Source organism: Condylura cristata, unplaced genomic scaffold (assembly GCF_000260355.1).
Source record: "Condylura cristata isolate star-nosed mole 26May11 unplaced genomic scaffold, ConCri1.0 scaffold00035, whole genome shotgun sequence".
Classification (NCBI taxonomy): Eukaryota; Metazoa; Chordata; class Mammalia; order Eulipotyphla; family Talpidae; genus Condylura; species Condylura cristata.
In genome coordinates this window covers 7,083,713-7,100,280 of record NW_004567136.1, presented here as the reverse complement: position 1 = coordinate 7,100,280, position 16,568 = coordinate 7,083,713, and the positions used below count along the sequence as shown (strand labels likewise).

Sequence of the window (16,568 nt, the reverse complement as noted above, 5' to 3'; positions counted from 1 at the left end):
CAATTGAACTGATGTTACCTTAAGAAAAGTAACTTTTTATGAATTCTGTTGGAACCCTTACTTAATTGAAATTTTCATTCTTCCCAAAGTGTTAACAATAGTTTATATAGTTTTCTACCTCACGTTTTTCTAAAATATCAACTGTCATAACATGTCTTAAAACATTTTATTAAATGATACACAAATATTTAATCACACAGCTTTATCACAGGACGGTCTGGAAAACACTCACGAAATTTTCTCTTTCATAAATAAGTCAAAATTTAAGGGTAACTTTTGTAAAAAGAAAACATTTTAGTCCGGGGTAGTTTGGGCTGACCATTTTGTCTTTATCTTTACATGAAATTGTCAACTTTGAGGGAATAACACGTAATATAGGGGAGCCCCTAGTCTGGCTATAGCTCAGGATGCCAGTGGGAAGAGAGTTACATAGCCCTAACCTTGGCTTCCAGAAATATCTGGGGCCGGTGACAAAGGCCTATCACGTTAGGAGTCACATAGTTTATTTCTTTTGTTTCAGGAATCAGCTTAGGAAGAGATTGTAGAACCGTTTTTAAAAATAAGATTTATCAGTGCTGAGGCTTTCTCAGTTTTTCTCACTATGTACTACTTAGTTCTTGCAAACCCCAAAGTCTTTATAAGACTAGGAATTCAGAATAGACTTTTATCTTAAGAAAACATGATATATCAATATCACATAACATATAACATGCTTTGGAAGTTTTGCAGACCACAGAAAACCTGTTTTTTTTTTTTTTGGTACCTAATATACCCTAAAGCGACACAGTCTGCCAGACCACAATGCATCTATAACTTAGAACAGCAGATGTTGCTACACATGCTTCCCTTTAAGACCAAGAAGCAACACAAGAGAAAATAAAGCCAAAGGTTCAAAATAGAGGAGAAATTTGAAACAATAGGGAGATAGGGGGATTGAGGAGCCAAAAGCAGTCGGTTCAGTTAACAAAGAGGACAATATCTACCTGAACTGTTTCTCTGTACTCTCTTTTATATGCTTTGTAAGTTATTCTCATTCTGCTAATGCAGGTTTGATAACTTTCTACTCAGATTTATTTTCTATGAAAGCTAGTCTTCAATTAAACTGAGGAGAGAAGTCCTTGATTTTTATTCTAACACAAAATCATCTTACACTTTGAATGAGAAGTGGCTAGAATAGCGGTGCTACAGTTTACTGTGTTGTCTTAGCGTCTGCTAACGTTTTCCTTTTGGCTTTAACTCTAGCTGATCCCACAGTGAAGGACTTAATCGGAGGCTTCACTGCTCTTCACTACGCAGCCATGCATGGTCGGGCCCGGATTGCACGTCTCATGTTAGAATCTGAGTACAGGAGCGACATTATCAATGCAAAGAGCAACGATGGCTGGACACCCCTCCACGTGGCAGCTCACTACGGTAGGGACTCCTTTGTCCGCCTCCTCCTGGAGTTCAAGGCTGAGGTCGACCCACTCAGTGATAAAGGTACAACCCCGCTCCAGCTCGCCATTATCCGCGAGAGGTCAAGCTGTGTGAAAATTCTCCTGGACCACAATGCCAACATTGACATTCAGAATGGTTTCCTGTTGCGCTATGCCGTGATCAAAAGCAATCACTCTTATTGCCGAATGTTCCTTCAGAGAGGAGCAGACACAAACTTGGGTCGCTTAGAAGATGGACAGACGCCTTTGCATCTGTCTGCCCTTAGGGATGATGTGCTCTGTGCACGGATGTTATATAATTATGGAGCAGACACGAACACAAGGAACTATGAAGGACAGACTCCACTGGCTGTTTCAATAAGTATTTCTGGAAGTAGTCGACCGTGTTTGGATTTCTTGCAAGAAGTCACAAGTATGTAATATAATTATTATTATTACTGCATTTTAAAACAATGTGCATCTCCTAAGGAGCTTAAGGTGTTTTGACAACTTAAAATGACTAAACATTAATGATTCCTTTTAGCCCTGCTGGGTAAGTAGTAGCTCATTCATTTGAAATAAAAAAGGAAACTCTGCCACAAGATTGCATAGCTTTTCAGTTGTATTATAACAAAGTATGAAGGGTAGACGGGCTGAGAGAGAAAATGGAGGACAGAGAGCAGGGTTTACATTTTTTTTGCAATATTAAAAAATGTGTTTAATATATTGTAAGTAAAGCATGCACAGCCTTGGGAATGATTACCATCTGAAAAGAGCCATAGAATTTTTTAACTAAATAAGGATCTGTCAGAACAAGGCAACTCCTGCCAGTCACAAACATCACCTTTCCAGGCTCTCGTGGACTTGAGGTCAAGGAACTAGGAGATTTGTAGATGCCCTGGCTATAGGGGTGTCCTCACATTGGTGACTGATAGCTGAGCTGTTGTTTTGTGTTTCATTGTGACTTGAACTTGACTGTGACGTGAACCCACATGGAATGGAGCAGCAGTGACACATACTGAGGTATCCTAGTATCACAAGTTAGGGATACTAGACACTGCTGTAAGAGAGGCTTATGGAAGCACGGGTGCAGTGACACCCCCTCCCACCCACCCCCATCTGGCTTCCCTCGGGTCTGTGTGGTTTTGGGCGGGGCTTGTTTAAAGAGCCTGAGAGTGCCTGAGCACCTAGTGTGCATCCTCTGACTGGGCTGTGAGCTGTGTGCACATGGCCGTCCCTCCTTGGTGCCTTGCCTGTCACCAGTTGCGTATAGACACGTCTTCAGGAGTTTAACATCTGATCTGAAGCGGAAGTGTACAACCAAAACGTTTGATTTTGTTGTCTGCTGCCTCCTCAGTGAATTCCTTTCTCTCATCTGCTTTTTCACTCTCAGTCATTATGGAAGAAGTGTGTACCAGATACTGGTGGAGTAAGGGGTCTACTTGATTGTTTTGTGAATAATCCACTGTGCCCCTTGGAACTAAAGTCGGGAGTAAAATTTTTATAAACCAGTGGACTGTAGCTTGAACTTTGTGTATTCACAAGGAGGAAAAGAGCAAATTACTACCCTTAAATATATTCAGCTTAAAGCATAAAAAGAAATGACACTTGGCGTCTAACTTGCGCTGTCCCCTAGAACTTTCTGTGATGATGGAAATGGTCTCTTCCTGTGACGTCCAGTATGGTAGCCACTAGTCCCAGGTGGCTGGTGAGCACTTATGTGGCTAATACCGCCAAGGAGCGGAATTTTAAATTTTATTTAATTGTAGTAATTTAAATTTAAATAGCCACAAGTACGTGGTGGCTCCCATGCACTGTTTAGCAGAGATCTTCCTACCCAGGAGAGGTACAGACTGTCTGGGAGGGTCAGTGGGCCCTTGTGGAGGTTTTGAGGCACACAGGGGTACCCAAAGACCGAAAAGGGGCAGAAGGAGTGTGTGTGTGTGTGTGTGTGTGTGTGTGTGTGTGTTCCCACCAGCTTACCCTGGACATTTTAGGAAAAGACAGCAGTGAAATTTCAAATGCTGATGCTCTCAGCATGTTTTCTCGCAGTCCAAGTATAGACTGCTCAGTAATTGTGGTTGTGAATAATACGGTTACTCTTGACCTGGAGCTGAGGATGCTGTTGGGCGGGATAGCTGGCGAAGTGTGTGCTATTACTGAATCCTGGGTGTCTGCTTTTGTTGTTGCTTTAACTTTACCCTGGAGCCTTGGTTTCACCGGTGTGGCTGCCTTCAGGAAAGACTGTCAGACACAGCCTCGGCCTTTTTTGCTCAATGGTCCATGGAACAGACTCCAGCTGGGCCACTCGAGCTTGGCACTTGGCTGTACCAGAGGTTAGTTGTGACCTTGGGCAGGTTACCTCACTGCTCTGTATCTCTGTGTCCTCATGCTTTAAAATCAGGGTAACTGTCTCTCTCCTATTGACTTGCTTTGAGAATTGAGTTAATATTTATAATGCAGCTGTGCCTGCCAACATTGTAAGTGCTACCTAAGTGTTTTTTAATATATAATAAAATAATTAAATGGGGCAGATGAACAGCACGGACTGGCTTGCTGCCAGCAGAGTAAACCTTAGGCTCTTCTCCCACGGGCCCCCTAGTTTCAATTCTGTCGACTGGCCTGGAGTCTGCAAAGGGAGGCCTCCAGCCAGGAGGATGGGGTCCCAGCCTTGGAACTGCAGCCCAGCCGGGGGGTGCCTCTGGGGAGCAGGAATGTCAGTTACACGGACATTCATGTGGACCTTTAAATTAGGGGCTGATAGGAAAATGGAACAGGACTGGCTGTGTGGGTTTGGGGTCCTTCTGCACCAAGAATGTCACTGGCAAATGTGTGTTGGCTGACTGTACCCAGGAAGGCTGGTGGCTGAGCACGCTGGGCGTTGCCCCTGTGAAGGGCGTCTCTGTCTTTCGGAGTCGGCAGCCGCCCTTTGTCTTCCGAGCTGCTTTCCCTTCATTGCTCCCGGCCTTCAGGGGTGCTCCCTGCCCCTTCAGGGGTACTCCCTGCTGGGAATTGATTCTGCCTCGACTCTGCTTTATTTATTAAGAGGTTCTTTTCCTAGTGACTGATTACATGCTGGAAGACCCAGCTGTACTTTGGAGGTCTCTACTGAGCTTTCTTGAAGTCTTGAGTGTTTGGGGAGCATCGAGTGAAACCTGAGGCTCGTTGTGACCTGACACTCTGAGCATCAGAACCACAGGCCCCAGGCTGTTGGTGGTTCTCATTGAGCACTGCATCCTCGGCTGCAGAACAGCAGGAGTTTCACTTGCGCTTTTCGTTCTGGGCTGATCTACTGTTTGCTGCCCCATTCTGAGTGGAAACAGGTTATTTAACTTGGAAGAGCCCAAGTAAATCTTAATTCTGGGATTTCAAAGCAACTATGGGCTTTTAGAGACTTTACCCTAACATCTCTGATCCGCGTTGTGTAAGTACTGTACACGGTGTGGCTTGGTTATAACGTAATGTCTGTACACAGAAGACGTTCTAGGTGGCTGGACGGATGCCTATGTTCTCTAGAAAGCTATCACGAAGGCGCCTTTGCACTCAGGGAATAAGCACCGCTGAGAAGATCGGGTGAGCATCATGAGCAGTTCCTGTTTTGCTGGTCGTGTTTATAAGAAACTATGTTTTGTTCTTTTAGTTCTTTTACTTGAAAAAAAAATACAAGAGTGGAGCAAATAAACTAGAGAGACAGCCAAGAAAACAGTGAAGGGGGGCAAGACAGGACAGGTGTGTGGGCAGGGGAGGACAGAGCAGATGCTGGGAGGTGCGGGGGTCGTTGATGCACGTTGCTCCAGGGTCAGGAGGCTCCCGACCGCTGGTGCCCAGACACAAGACTTAGGCGCTCATTCTCGGGCCGTGTGAAGTGCACGCAGTTAACTAATGAGAGTAATTTGTATAAAGTGTTGGCACAAACACCCTGATGGAGCGGAGAGGATCCCAGAAGCTCTGACCTACAGGAATGGACTAAAATTCTCTTCAGCTGAAGGTAAAGAGCCAAAGGCTGTAAGAATGATGGCCCAACTCAAGAAAGAAAAGTCACATTCATGCACAAGAAAATGTCAAGAGAGATGCTATATTCAAACTTCAAGAACGCCTATTTGAAAAGTATTACTGAGGATATGGTCAAATACCAGAACTCTCCTGGAGGAATCAGATTGTAGGCTCTTCCCTCCTCCCCTCATCATGTTTCTGTCCCGCAGCGTAAACTCCCTAGTCTGATGTATGGACAGGGGTGTTATTTGGTATATGAAATCTTTAAAAAAGAGATTTCCATGAGAAAGCTGAACTGTGCCAGTGACTAGCAAGAACATTTTAATGTTATGGCGGAGGAGAGAAAGTGGGATTTTAATCATCTGTGTGCCTGGGATTTTGTTCCAAGAGAAGTGGTAAACAATTTACATTTGTGGGGGGAAGCTTGCTCCTGAATACTCAAGCATGTTTATGCACTTGGGGAGGGAGGACTCTCTTTATTCAGCCACCACTGAGGCTGGAGGGGCAGGAAGCCGAAGCGGAGGACTGAACAAGTTGGTACCAGCAGTTCCTTGTGCAAAGGGGAGAGAAAATGAAGGGAAGTTTTAAAGAACATGGTCACGTCTCAGAGTAGAGGCAGCAGTCAAGGGCCTAGCTCTTGCTGGAGAAGGCCCCTCTCCAGGAGGGGGAGAAAAAGGTGCTTGTTGTGCTGCTTGCCTGGAAATGCCTTGGTTGTAGGAATCTATCCTTTACGTAGGGTAGGACAAGGTGCCACAAGCAAAGTAGAACCAAAGATTTGTACAGGCTGCAAGGTCCAGGAGCCCCAGGAGGGCTCAGCTGTCATCTGTCACTTCCCTGGCCACGTCTCTACTTAGCTGAGTGTGGAAATGACCCCTGTGGAGCTTCTTTTTCACTAAGGCATAGAGACAAGATTTTACTCTTCCCATCTAATATTTTCATTGGTTTTAACATAGCAATCAAGTTATTTTAAATTGCTCATCTGATAATTCCAACATCTGTGTCATAGCTGCTAGTCTGATGCTTGCTTTTTCTTTCCTGACTCTGTTTTTTCTTGCCTTTTAGCATGCCTTGTGATTTTTATGGAAGCCAGACATGATGTGTTGGGTAATAGGAACTGAGGTAAATAGGCCTTTAATGGCAGGTTCTCATGTTAATCTGGCGGGGCTGTGTCTCAACGTTTGCTGTATGTATAACTGTAGGTGCCAGAGACTTCACAATCCAGGTTCCTTGGTTTTTATCTCCTTTCTCAATTCTGGGCTCCCCTAAGAACTCCTCAGAGAGAGTCTGCATCTTGCCGCTCCCTCGCCCTCCCGGTGAGGTAGAAACCTGTGGCAGCTGGAATCAGAAATGTTGATTCCCCAGGTGGGATATCACTCTGGTAATCATTTTCCCTTGGAGAACAGGCCTTTGTCATGGAGAAGTGCCTGGTTGTAACTTACAACAGTTGTTTGCACCTGACCATTCATGTGAGAAGCTGCCGACTCCCTGCATATAAGCTCAACATAAGGGAGCTCTAAAGGCTGAGGTGCTCACTCCAGTCAGTCCACACACGGCTCCTGGAAGTCTGTCAGAACCAACAATGTCCTACCAGATTCTGGCCTCACTATTTCTGCTCAAGCTACTCAGATTCTAGCTGTGACTCTGGATTTCCTCACCTCCAAATTTTGTGTAGAGGTTTGCCGAGTCTTCAGTTTACTGTTGAGCTTAAGATAGTCTTGAGTTTCTTGAGCTTTTTCTTGTAACTATAGAGTTGTAACTCCAAGCTCTTTACACATCAGAGCTAAAGCTACGTTGTGTGTTCTTCAGTTTTATCACTTTTACGCAAGATGTGAAAAAAGTCCTACCTGCTGTCCCTTACGTTGAGAAGAGTTTTGCCCACTGGGATTAGCAGGCATGTGGCTCCCGTGTGTCCTCCTAAGGACTCAGTCTGCCCATCAGAGGTGCTCTTTAGTCAGCTGACTCCGAGTGAGGTGGTGGAGAGAGCTAATGGGCTCTTGACCCAGTGTCTGACTGACCTAATAAACTTGGCCAAGCTGCTTGGTCCTCCCACCATTTCAGTTTCTTCCTCTGAAAAATGGGGGATTGGGTCATAGTCCCTGGGGTGTCTCCCTTTTTAGAATTCTTGCCAGTAACCACTCTTTAAAGAAGATGATTTCCTGCTGTTCGTGATTTTATTTTATTTTTTTTGGATTTATGTACAACAGTGGTTTTCAAAGTGTGGACTCTTGGGGGTCCTCCAGACCCATTTAGGGGCCGGTGAATTCAAAACTCATTTCACAGTGATGCTGAGATGTTACTTGCCTCCTCCCCTGCTCGGACGTCCACACTGGTGGCGTGAGAGCTGTGGCGTGTGCATTGGCACACTGAGCTTTCACCGGGCAGCAGCCCCAGAAGGTACTTGCAGCCTCATGTTCTTCCCCATCAGGCCCTCCAGCTGCCCAGCTTCGCTTCGGAGTGTCCGCGAAGACAAAGCCGTAAAATTAACTTAACCAAGGCTTGTCCCTCTGCGAGCTTACCCTTTTAACACTCTGCCAGGTGGAGATTCAAAGCCCCCATACTCTGCACCGAGGCACCGAATTAAGGGAACGCTCCATGGTTTGTTTGAGCTGAACCAGCAGCATTTGTCTTGGAACCCCACTGTTACCCGAAAGATGCACAACACCCAAACTGCCAGCTCTTTAGTCTTGGGTACCTGGCAGGCAGTTTCTTGAAAATGAATAAAATTCACCTGTCACCTTATGGAAAACAGCAGACAGTGATCTTTGTGAGACATGAAATTTGAGCTTTCAAGTGACATTTAGAATTTGGAAAAGTGCCCCACTGGTTGAAGCACAGCACTGTGAAGCTGTCCGCAGCCACTGCAGCACAAGTGGACCAGGGAGCTGACCCACATGGCGCGGCAGACCTCTTCTGACCTACCCGCTGCTCCTCTCAGCAGTGTACTTCCTCAGTCAGCCTGTTCCGCTCCCCACTCTGTCTCTGGTGAATCCTCTCACTGCTTCTGCACCGCTGGCCTGTACCCCAGTTCTGTATACAAAAATAAATAATTCCTTAATTTTTTTTTTAAACCAAGAATTTGGAAAAGCTTGCTTTTGCCACTGGGAAATTGACTGTCTCTCCGTATCTTAACGCTTTCGAAACCAGTGGAGATGTCAACAAAAGGGATGTGTTGATAGCATGTAGTGAAATGGGTCAGTGTTGGCAAGCTCACATAACCCAGTGAGCATCTGCTTGCGCCTAACGTAACAAAACTGCAGGTGTGTGCAAGACCCACACAGGGTAAGGTGGGCCTTCGTGAGAAAAGTATAAACCACGCATTGATTGAGTTTTGAAATTCCAAGCTGCAGTTAACTCTCTAAACAACACCACTTGTCCAGTTTGGGTAGCATATCAAAGAAGATCCACAGTTACCTAAAAGGTTATCAAACGTCCCCTTGCCTTGCCAAGTGCGCAGGTGAGTGAGGCTGGATCTTCTTTGCTGCTGCGGTGCAGACAGCCTTCGGCAGACGGATGCAGACTCCTGGATCCACTCCCTCCGTGCAGCCAGGCCTTGAAGGGGAGTTGCAGATGTAACACATGCCACTCTTCTCACAGAATCTTTGTTCAGGAAGGCAGCTTTTTTCCATAAAAATTTATCTCAACTGATAATTTCGCACCCTTTTGTAAATACTTAAAACTTTTTACGATTTTGGTTTTTAAATTTGGTAAATAGAGATAGCGATGGCCCACATTTAAAAAGAAAAAGCTCTCTGAGGTTCTCCGATGTCAAGCGACACAAAGGCCCTAAAATTGGACAAGTTGAGGCCGAGGGATGTGCTAGGTGTGTCAGCATTCAAAGTTGGAAGGTTTCCCTCTTAGCCTGCAGTGTAAGAATTTGGTGAGTTGTTCACATAACTTCTGCAGTTAGAATCTGTAGATAAAATGAACTGTTTAAAATTGCTGTTTGCCCTTTACTAGTGGCTCTGTAGAGGCCAGTGTGTCTGTAAAGTTGTGGTCCTGCGGACTGCAGCAGGGGTGAAGCAGCTGCTTGATTTTTCTGTGGACCCCAGAGCCCTGCTTCAGTGGTTCAGTGCCTGTGTCCACGGTCCCGAGAAGCCCTTGAGTAAATGAGCCTTCACTCGCCAGTCACACCGCTGTAGCTGGTTCCTGAGGCTATAGGGCTGGCGTCCGGCAGGCCGACAGCACTCCTCGGGCTGGGCCCCCCGACCGAGAGCCGGTCACCTGTTTCCATGAGCACTGTTAGAGGCTTGAGGGGAGCACTCAGCGTGCTCCAGATGTGCTCTCAGCAGCAGGGGTGTGTTTGCTTTGTATGTTTTAAAGAATTAAATGGCTCCTGTTTCTAAGAGAAAAAGATGAGTAGATCGGAATTGAGCTGGGTCAGCTGTTCTGCCGGAGACTGCCAGGTACTAAAGCACGTTGCTTTCTAGAACCTCAGTCTCTGGGGCTTTAAAATCCTCTTTTCTAAATAATGCAGGCCCTCGAAATTTGTTTCTACTTAAATTTCAGTAATAGTCAAGTGCTGTGCTTTATTTAGCTGCTGAAGGTAAACGCTCCAAAGTTTCAGATTTAAAAAGAATACAAATCATGACTCCTTTTTTTGTTTAAGAAAGTGAAATTCAGGCAGTGGCTTTCTCGGCTGAATCCAGTCCCGTGGTAGGTGTGGGAGCAGGTGACCACATAAAACAGCACCTCGCATCAAGTGCTTTCTTGTGTTTCTTTCAAGTTCTTCAGAAACCAGTTTCTTTGATGTTTTTCTTTTTTGTAGGATGACTTAGCAAAACAGTGTTACCTAGAGTAATTCTTTGGAGAAAGAACTTGTGTAATACATTTTAACTTGTGACTTTTTATTATCACCTTTTTTCTAATGAATTGGGGATTTTGCCCAATAGCTACATGGTAGTTATCTTCAATCCTAATAATTAAAGTCACTTACAGAAATAAATAAGCAAACACAGTGTTATACTACATTTTAAGGATCTTTGAGAAAGTATTTCCTTATTCTGTATTTTTTCATTTTTGTTCTACTTCCTGTTTCAAGTGTAGGCATCCAGAGATTTTTTTTTTGTCATTTGTCAGGAAGCAATATGTGGTTTTATTTGGCTTGATGCCTTGGAAAAGATTGGTCAAAACTCATTTGCCTATGGAAAAGACATGTAACCAATAGAAGACTAACATCAAGTCTGATAATGTATACATCTGGACTCTAAGAATAAAATCCGAGCAGCCTTTTACTTTATAATATCATGATTATTATTTTTAGGCCAGCTAGAAACTGCCTTTGTCCAGTAAAAATAAAAGTTGTTTAGCACATTTCAGGTTAAGCCTCTGGAAGGGAATTCAGAGCAAGAGCAAAGCAATACAACATATTCACGGTGGGGTATTAAATAAGAAACTGTGAGACAATTTCCAATGTTGACCTCAGGTAGAGAGGAGAGGAGCAAGTCAGCTTGTTATAAAGCAGCCCAGGGATACAAATTATTCTTTTTGTTTCTTTACATTCTTCCTTCTACTGCCAATCTCTGGCTTCTCCATAGAAAAAAACCTTTTGCTTTTTTTGTTGTTGTTGTTATTGTTGTTCACTGTGTTTACTTCACAATGTCTTGTCTCTCTAACTTTACATTTTATTTTATCCAAATAAATAATGTTAGCCTATGATAAATACAGTAATGGCAAGTCAAAGGAGGTGGTTGAAGAGATTTAATTTTCTAAATTATGCCGCTAGCCCTGGTTTTGTAATTTATACTAGATCAGACCCTTCAAAAGCTGATTTCCTATTTTATACCAGTCCAATTATTACTAATGATGGGCTTCTTTACCAAATGGAAAGACTAATAATCCTTTGAACTGTTATGTAATTCCATTGTAGTTAGTTAGTGTGAATACCTTGTAGTTTTTTCTGCATCCCCCAAAGTGTTTGTAATTCCTTAAATTATACTCTTTTTGTGAGAGGTCCCCCCAGGTCTCCCCTGTTCTAATCCCATGGGCCAGGCAGTTGTTACTTAACAGGGGAGGGATTAGTTTTCTAGGATGCCTGGTCAGCATTGTGAACGCCTTTGCTGAGTTTTGCTTTCCTGCCGTTTCTTCTCTTTCTCTGCCCTCTTTTCCTCGGCCACTGCCTCCTCTTCTTCCCCGGCCCCTTTGAAACTTGGGCCAGTGCATTTTTTGGAACATAGTTTGTGCTCAGTAAACACTTTGGGAGATATGTCAAGAAAAAAAAGCATTTGTCTCCCATTGACTTCTACCCCTAAATTGGCCTTTCTGAAAAGTAGCTCCTGCCATAGTATCAGTGTTACAATGAGTGGTCCTTGTCACTCTTTATTATTTACCTGCTACTCCCTCAGTCCTACATACTAGTAGCAGGATCCAGCATGTCATCACTGCACATGTCTTTTTGTGCAGTTGAAGTTCTCATGTCTCAGTGAGTTCTAGAATATGATTTCCATGGATTTGCCCAGGGCCATCTCCCATATTGGATTACCGTCGGTCGGTCCTTTACTGTCAAGCACACGACTACTTTTCTTACAATTTTAACACCTGGAAGGAGACTTGAGATTCTAAAAAGCAGCCCTGTACAGTTCTGGGAAGGAAAAGGAAATGTTATGCTTACAAGTATTTGAAACTAACATTTATTTACCAAATGCATCTATAGCTCTTCCCATGTCGATATTACGCTAAGCTCTTTATGTAAATGAACTCTTTTTTATACTTGTGAAGCCTATGATGTAGGTGTTGTTAACTCTCAGCCCATAGATGAGGAAACTGAGACGACATACCTTGTCAGATCACACAGATTGTCCTTGGTGAGGTCAGGGGTCACACCCGGTCTGTCTGGCTCTAGAATTGATGCTGTTGACCATCCAGATAAACTGCTATTAGGTCATTGTACAGACAGTAATTATAGATGGATAAAACATGTTTGCAAGATAAGATTCTCCCAGATATTAAAAAGATACAGAGAAAAAAAGCCAGTAGCTAATTGAGTCAAACTTTCTGACATATAAGCATGGAAGGTAAATTTTCCCAGAGAAACTCCCATGCTGAGACCCTTTCTGAGGGTGCATGTGTTTCTGGAGCTGTGTTTCTCCAACCGAAGTCACTCACTGCTCTTTGCCCACTTGCATTTTATCACAGACAGTGATTCTTGCAGTATTCTAGCCAGGAATCTTCTTAGCAGACCACCAGGGCATTCCTGGGGGCCGAACTTGCCAGCACTCATGCAGCATCCCCAGTCCTGCAGCTCTGTCTCACTTGCCAAGCTTCCTTTAAGCCCTGACTGTCGCCTCAAAGCGCTACCTGGTCCCTATGACACAGCCACGTGTTTGAGATTTTCCTCATGGCCACACCTTGCGTCCAAGATCTGCTGTGGTTGTCTAATGCTGAAAAGCGTAGTGGCTGAAGGCGCAAAGTCATGATTGATTCTCCGTTCAGCCTCTCCACTGTCGAGGTGGCTGCTCTGCCCGGATTGGTGGGCAGTAACCTCTGTTCCTTTTTAGTATAAACTGTATCCAGGAGTGAACATCCCAAGAGCCTGCTGAAAGCTTGTGTCCACCACAGTCACCAGCCCACCCTACTTCAAGAAGAGAGAAGGTAGAGGTCGTCTCTCAGTGATGGGGAACCAGCTGCACTGTGAAAGAAAACATAGGCACAGGAGATATTGCAGTCATTTCTGGAGAGCTGTCTGCTACCAGTGGAGAGAGACTAGAAGATTCTCTCCACTCTGTACCCATTGGTCTCCATCTCTTCCTTATTACCACAGCTAAGCAAATTCAAATCATTTGCATTTTCTGCTTTGTTGGGTATGTTTTCATTTAAATACGCATGTGTACGTACATGTCAGCATTCTCCTCGTCCATTTTTTGCCAATGCGTTGTGGTTTGTTTTATTTTTTCATTAATATTATACTTGAACAGACTCGGCCAACTACTTGAAGAATCAAATTCTTTAAACAAAGAAGATTCACATCTAGTTCATGTTCTGGTTTGCATTTATAGATCAAATGCTGTAAGGAGTTATTGGAAAATGATGGTGATAATTTATTCTTTTCCTAATGGTAGCCTCTGAATGGTGATGAAAAGTAATTCAAAACAGGTTAGAAAATGATTTGCTGTTGACAACGGGTATGTTTTGCAATGAGTAGACTGTTTCATACTTTAAGGACAAGCTTTGTGAAGTATTCATTCATTCTGCTGGTATTCTTGAGTATTGTGTCAGGCATTGAGTTTCCATTGGCCAGTGAAGCCAAAGTCATGGTCCTGCCTTCATGGAAGGTGACCTGTGTGAGGAAGATGGACATGCACTTGGAATCACCAAGTGAGCAAGAACCACCACCTTGTTAAGTGCTGTAGAGGAAAGAGGCTCTGGAGCATCAGAAGGGAGCCTCACCTCATCCCCCCTCCACAAAGTGCTTTTTTTTTTTTTTTTAAGATTTATTTATTTATTCGTACAGAACTGGGGTATAATCCAGAGATGCGGAGGGTGAGAGGATTCACCAGAGACAGAGTGGGGAGCAGAACAGGCAGATTGACGAAGTCCACTGCTGAGGGGAGCAGCGGGCGGGTCAGGAGAGGTCTGCCTCGCCATGTGGATCTCCTCCGGGGCAGGCGGGAATCGAACTCAGGAGGAAGTGGCTTAAGCTTCTCAGTGCTGTGCTTTAACCCGCTGCACCACCAGGAAGGGCCCCACAAAGTGCTTTTTTAAAACAGATCTGGAAGAAGATGACGTAGCCTTGCCAAGAGACACAGGCAAGTGTGTGCTGAGACCTTTGGCCCCCATGCCACAGGTATTTCTAGAGAGTCATCGGTTCTGCTGTGCTTCTGTTCAGAGACCGTTGAGGAACTAACTCTTAGACAGCATGTGTTCATACAGGCCTCACAGAGCCGAGGTCTGTATTCCAAGCAGCCTTTTTTACTTACAAAGCATTACTTAATTTTGAGTAGTGGTGATCACAGTTAACAAGTACAACTCAAGTACAATTCAAGGGAGAAAGTACCAAGTGGCTCGTCTTTTCACGTTCTTTATATGAGGGTCAGTGCACTTTTTCCCAGACTCTGTTGTGGGATTTCATTGCAACAGATTAAATATTAGAAGCTTGAGTGAGAATTCATCTATCATCTCTCTAAGCCAGATAGTTTTTTCCCCCCATAACAATATCATGTCACTATGCATTGGGTTTCTTTTTGTTATTTTTAAATGAATTTCTGTCTTATGGGGTGATAATTATGGATCGATAGTATCCTACATAAACAGAAGTTCTTTTAGGTCCTCAAAAGTGTCTAGAAGCGTGAGGGTGTGAACCCGTGACGTACGGCATTCGTCTTGACTTTAAGCTCGTTACTTAACCTCGCAGAGACACAGGAGTCTGTAAAATGGGATGATGATCAAAGTACTTCCCTCATAAAAAGAGCCAACGAGTTAGTATATGTCAAGGGCTTCTAAGAATACATTCAGCATATGTTAAGCTTTTTTTTATTATTGCCATTTAATATGAAAACAGAATTTATGTGACTCCAAACACTCCTGAGGCCTTGTGATTAAGGATTTTGCCTTTTGTCTGTGGCCATCTGTATTGTTGTGGTAAAACAAAGTATCCAAAAAAGCAAGAAAGTAGATTCTGTGTCTTGTTGAGCAGAGGTTTCTGTGGGCAGGCGGGCAGTATGAGGCTTGAAGAGCTGCAGTTTCCCCCCTGCTGGGGTGCTTTTCCCACCGCCCGGCCCTACCAGTCTGTGCCCTCGTCCCCACGACCAGGTTCTGCCGTGGCCACAGCTGGGTGGTCAGTGAGCTGCTGTTGGGGGAAGCGGCCCTGAGATTGTGCTCCAATCCCTTCCAAAGCCCTTCCAAAGCCCTCACTTTTCAGAATGTGGTGGGGAGTGGAGGGCCCCGAGGACAGATGCTTTCCTGCTGGTTCACCCAGCATGACAGCAGCCTCACCAGGACCACAAGCAGCTTTCTGAGATGTAATGGAAGTTGTAGTAGGCTCAGAGCCAGAAGTTAGCTGCAGTCACTAAAAAGCCTTCCCTGACCATCTGACATTAAGTTGACCTGAGTGTCTGATACTTAGTGTCCTGGCTTATAACAGGAAGGTGAAAATACCAACACCTCAGGGTTGTGGAAAGGGTCCAGTGGATATCTTGCGGTTACCAGGAATGAGACCTCTTAGCCAGTCTCCTTAGTCCTTTGCTTGTCAAGTCTGTGGAGGACACGTTCCAGTGACATAAACAATGCTCTTCAGGATCTAGAAGCTCGCCATAAGTATTTTGCCATACAGCCTGGTGACATTTTTCTTCTTTCTGTCTTCTAGGACAGCCCAGAAACTTGCAGGACCTGTGCCGGATTAAAATTCGACAATGTATAGGCCTTCAAAACCTAAAGCTACTTGATGAACTACCAATTGCCAAGGTCATGAAAGACTACTTAAAACACAAATTTGATGATATCTGATACACTCAGAACTGTGAGCAAGCTTAGGAGTTATATTCCAGATACTTAAAAGGCTTTTGGCCTTGCACAAAGTATATCCTATGCAATTTCTGATTTGCTGCGAAGTCAGAAAGCAGGTATACACCTTTAGGTTGTTTATTTTTGTTGTTGTTGTTTGGTTGATTGGTTTTCCTTGTAGGGGAGGGTTTTTTTTTTATATATATATATAAACACACACACACACCACATGCTTGAAGGTCTTAATTTGGTTTCTTGGTCCAAGATTAAGAGGTCCAAGCTTTCTATACAAAATATGCATTTGCAAAAACCATTTTTCCAAAACGACACAAGCAGGTTTGGAGTGGAGACTCTACCCTTTCCGAATTTACGGTTTCGTTGGTGTGCACGCTATTACAAACCATCAGAACACTTGTCAAAGGGGGAGGCACAGTTTCGCCCGGGTGGGGGTGGGGGGCTCTGGGGGGTACTACTGGAAAATGCCCTAAGAACATTTTAAAGAAATACTGTCACCTTCATTTTTAATGGGTACAAATTGGCTGTTTCAAACTGTTCTTTTCCTAATTAATGTAGCTTTTGAATGACATCAATCCAGTACCTCTGCTTTCCTGTTGACGTGCTCTTGTTTTTAACTTATTTTTTTAACAACTCTAGGACACTACCCAGAGACATTGGGTCTCAACTTGTGTCTCTTGTAGAATGGTGTTTTTAAAAAAATTAATGGGA

The 16,568-nt window shown here is 44.1% G+C and overlaps 1 protein-coding gene across 1 annotated transcript in view; it reads left to right on the top strand.

Annotated features, from left to right (window-relative positions):
- Positions 1 to 16,269, top strand: part of ASB7 (ankyrin repeat and SOCS box containing 7) — a 36,163-nt gene extending 19,894 nt beyond the window's left edge. Inside the window, exons 5-6 of the mRNA XM_004693089.2 lie at positions 1,243 to 1,848; positions 15,706 to 16,269. Of these exons, the coding sequence (XP_004693146.1) occupies positions 1,243 to 1,848; positions 15,706 to 15,845 (746 nt within the window). The 3' untranslated portion in view covers positions 15,846 to 16,269. The remainder of the gene's footprint in view (positions 1 to 1,242; positions 1,849 to 15,705) is intronic.
- The last annotated feature ends 299 nt before the right edge of the window (positions 16,270 to 16,568 follow it).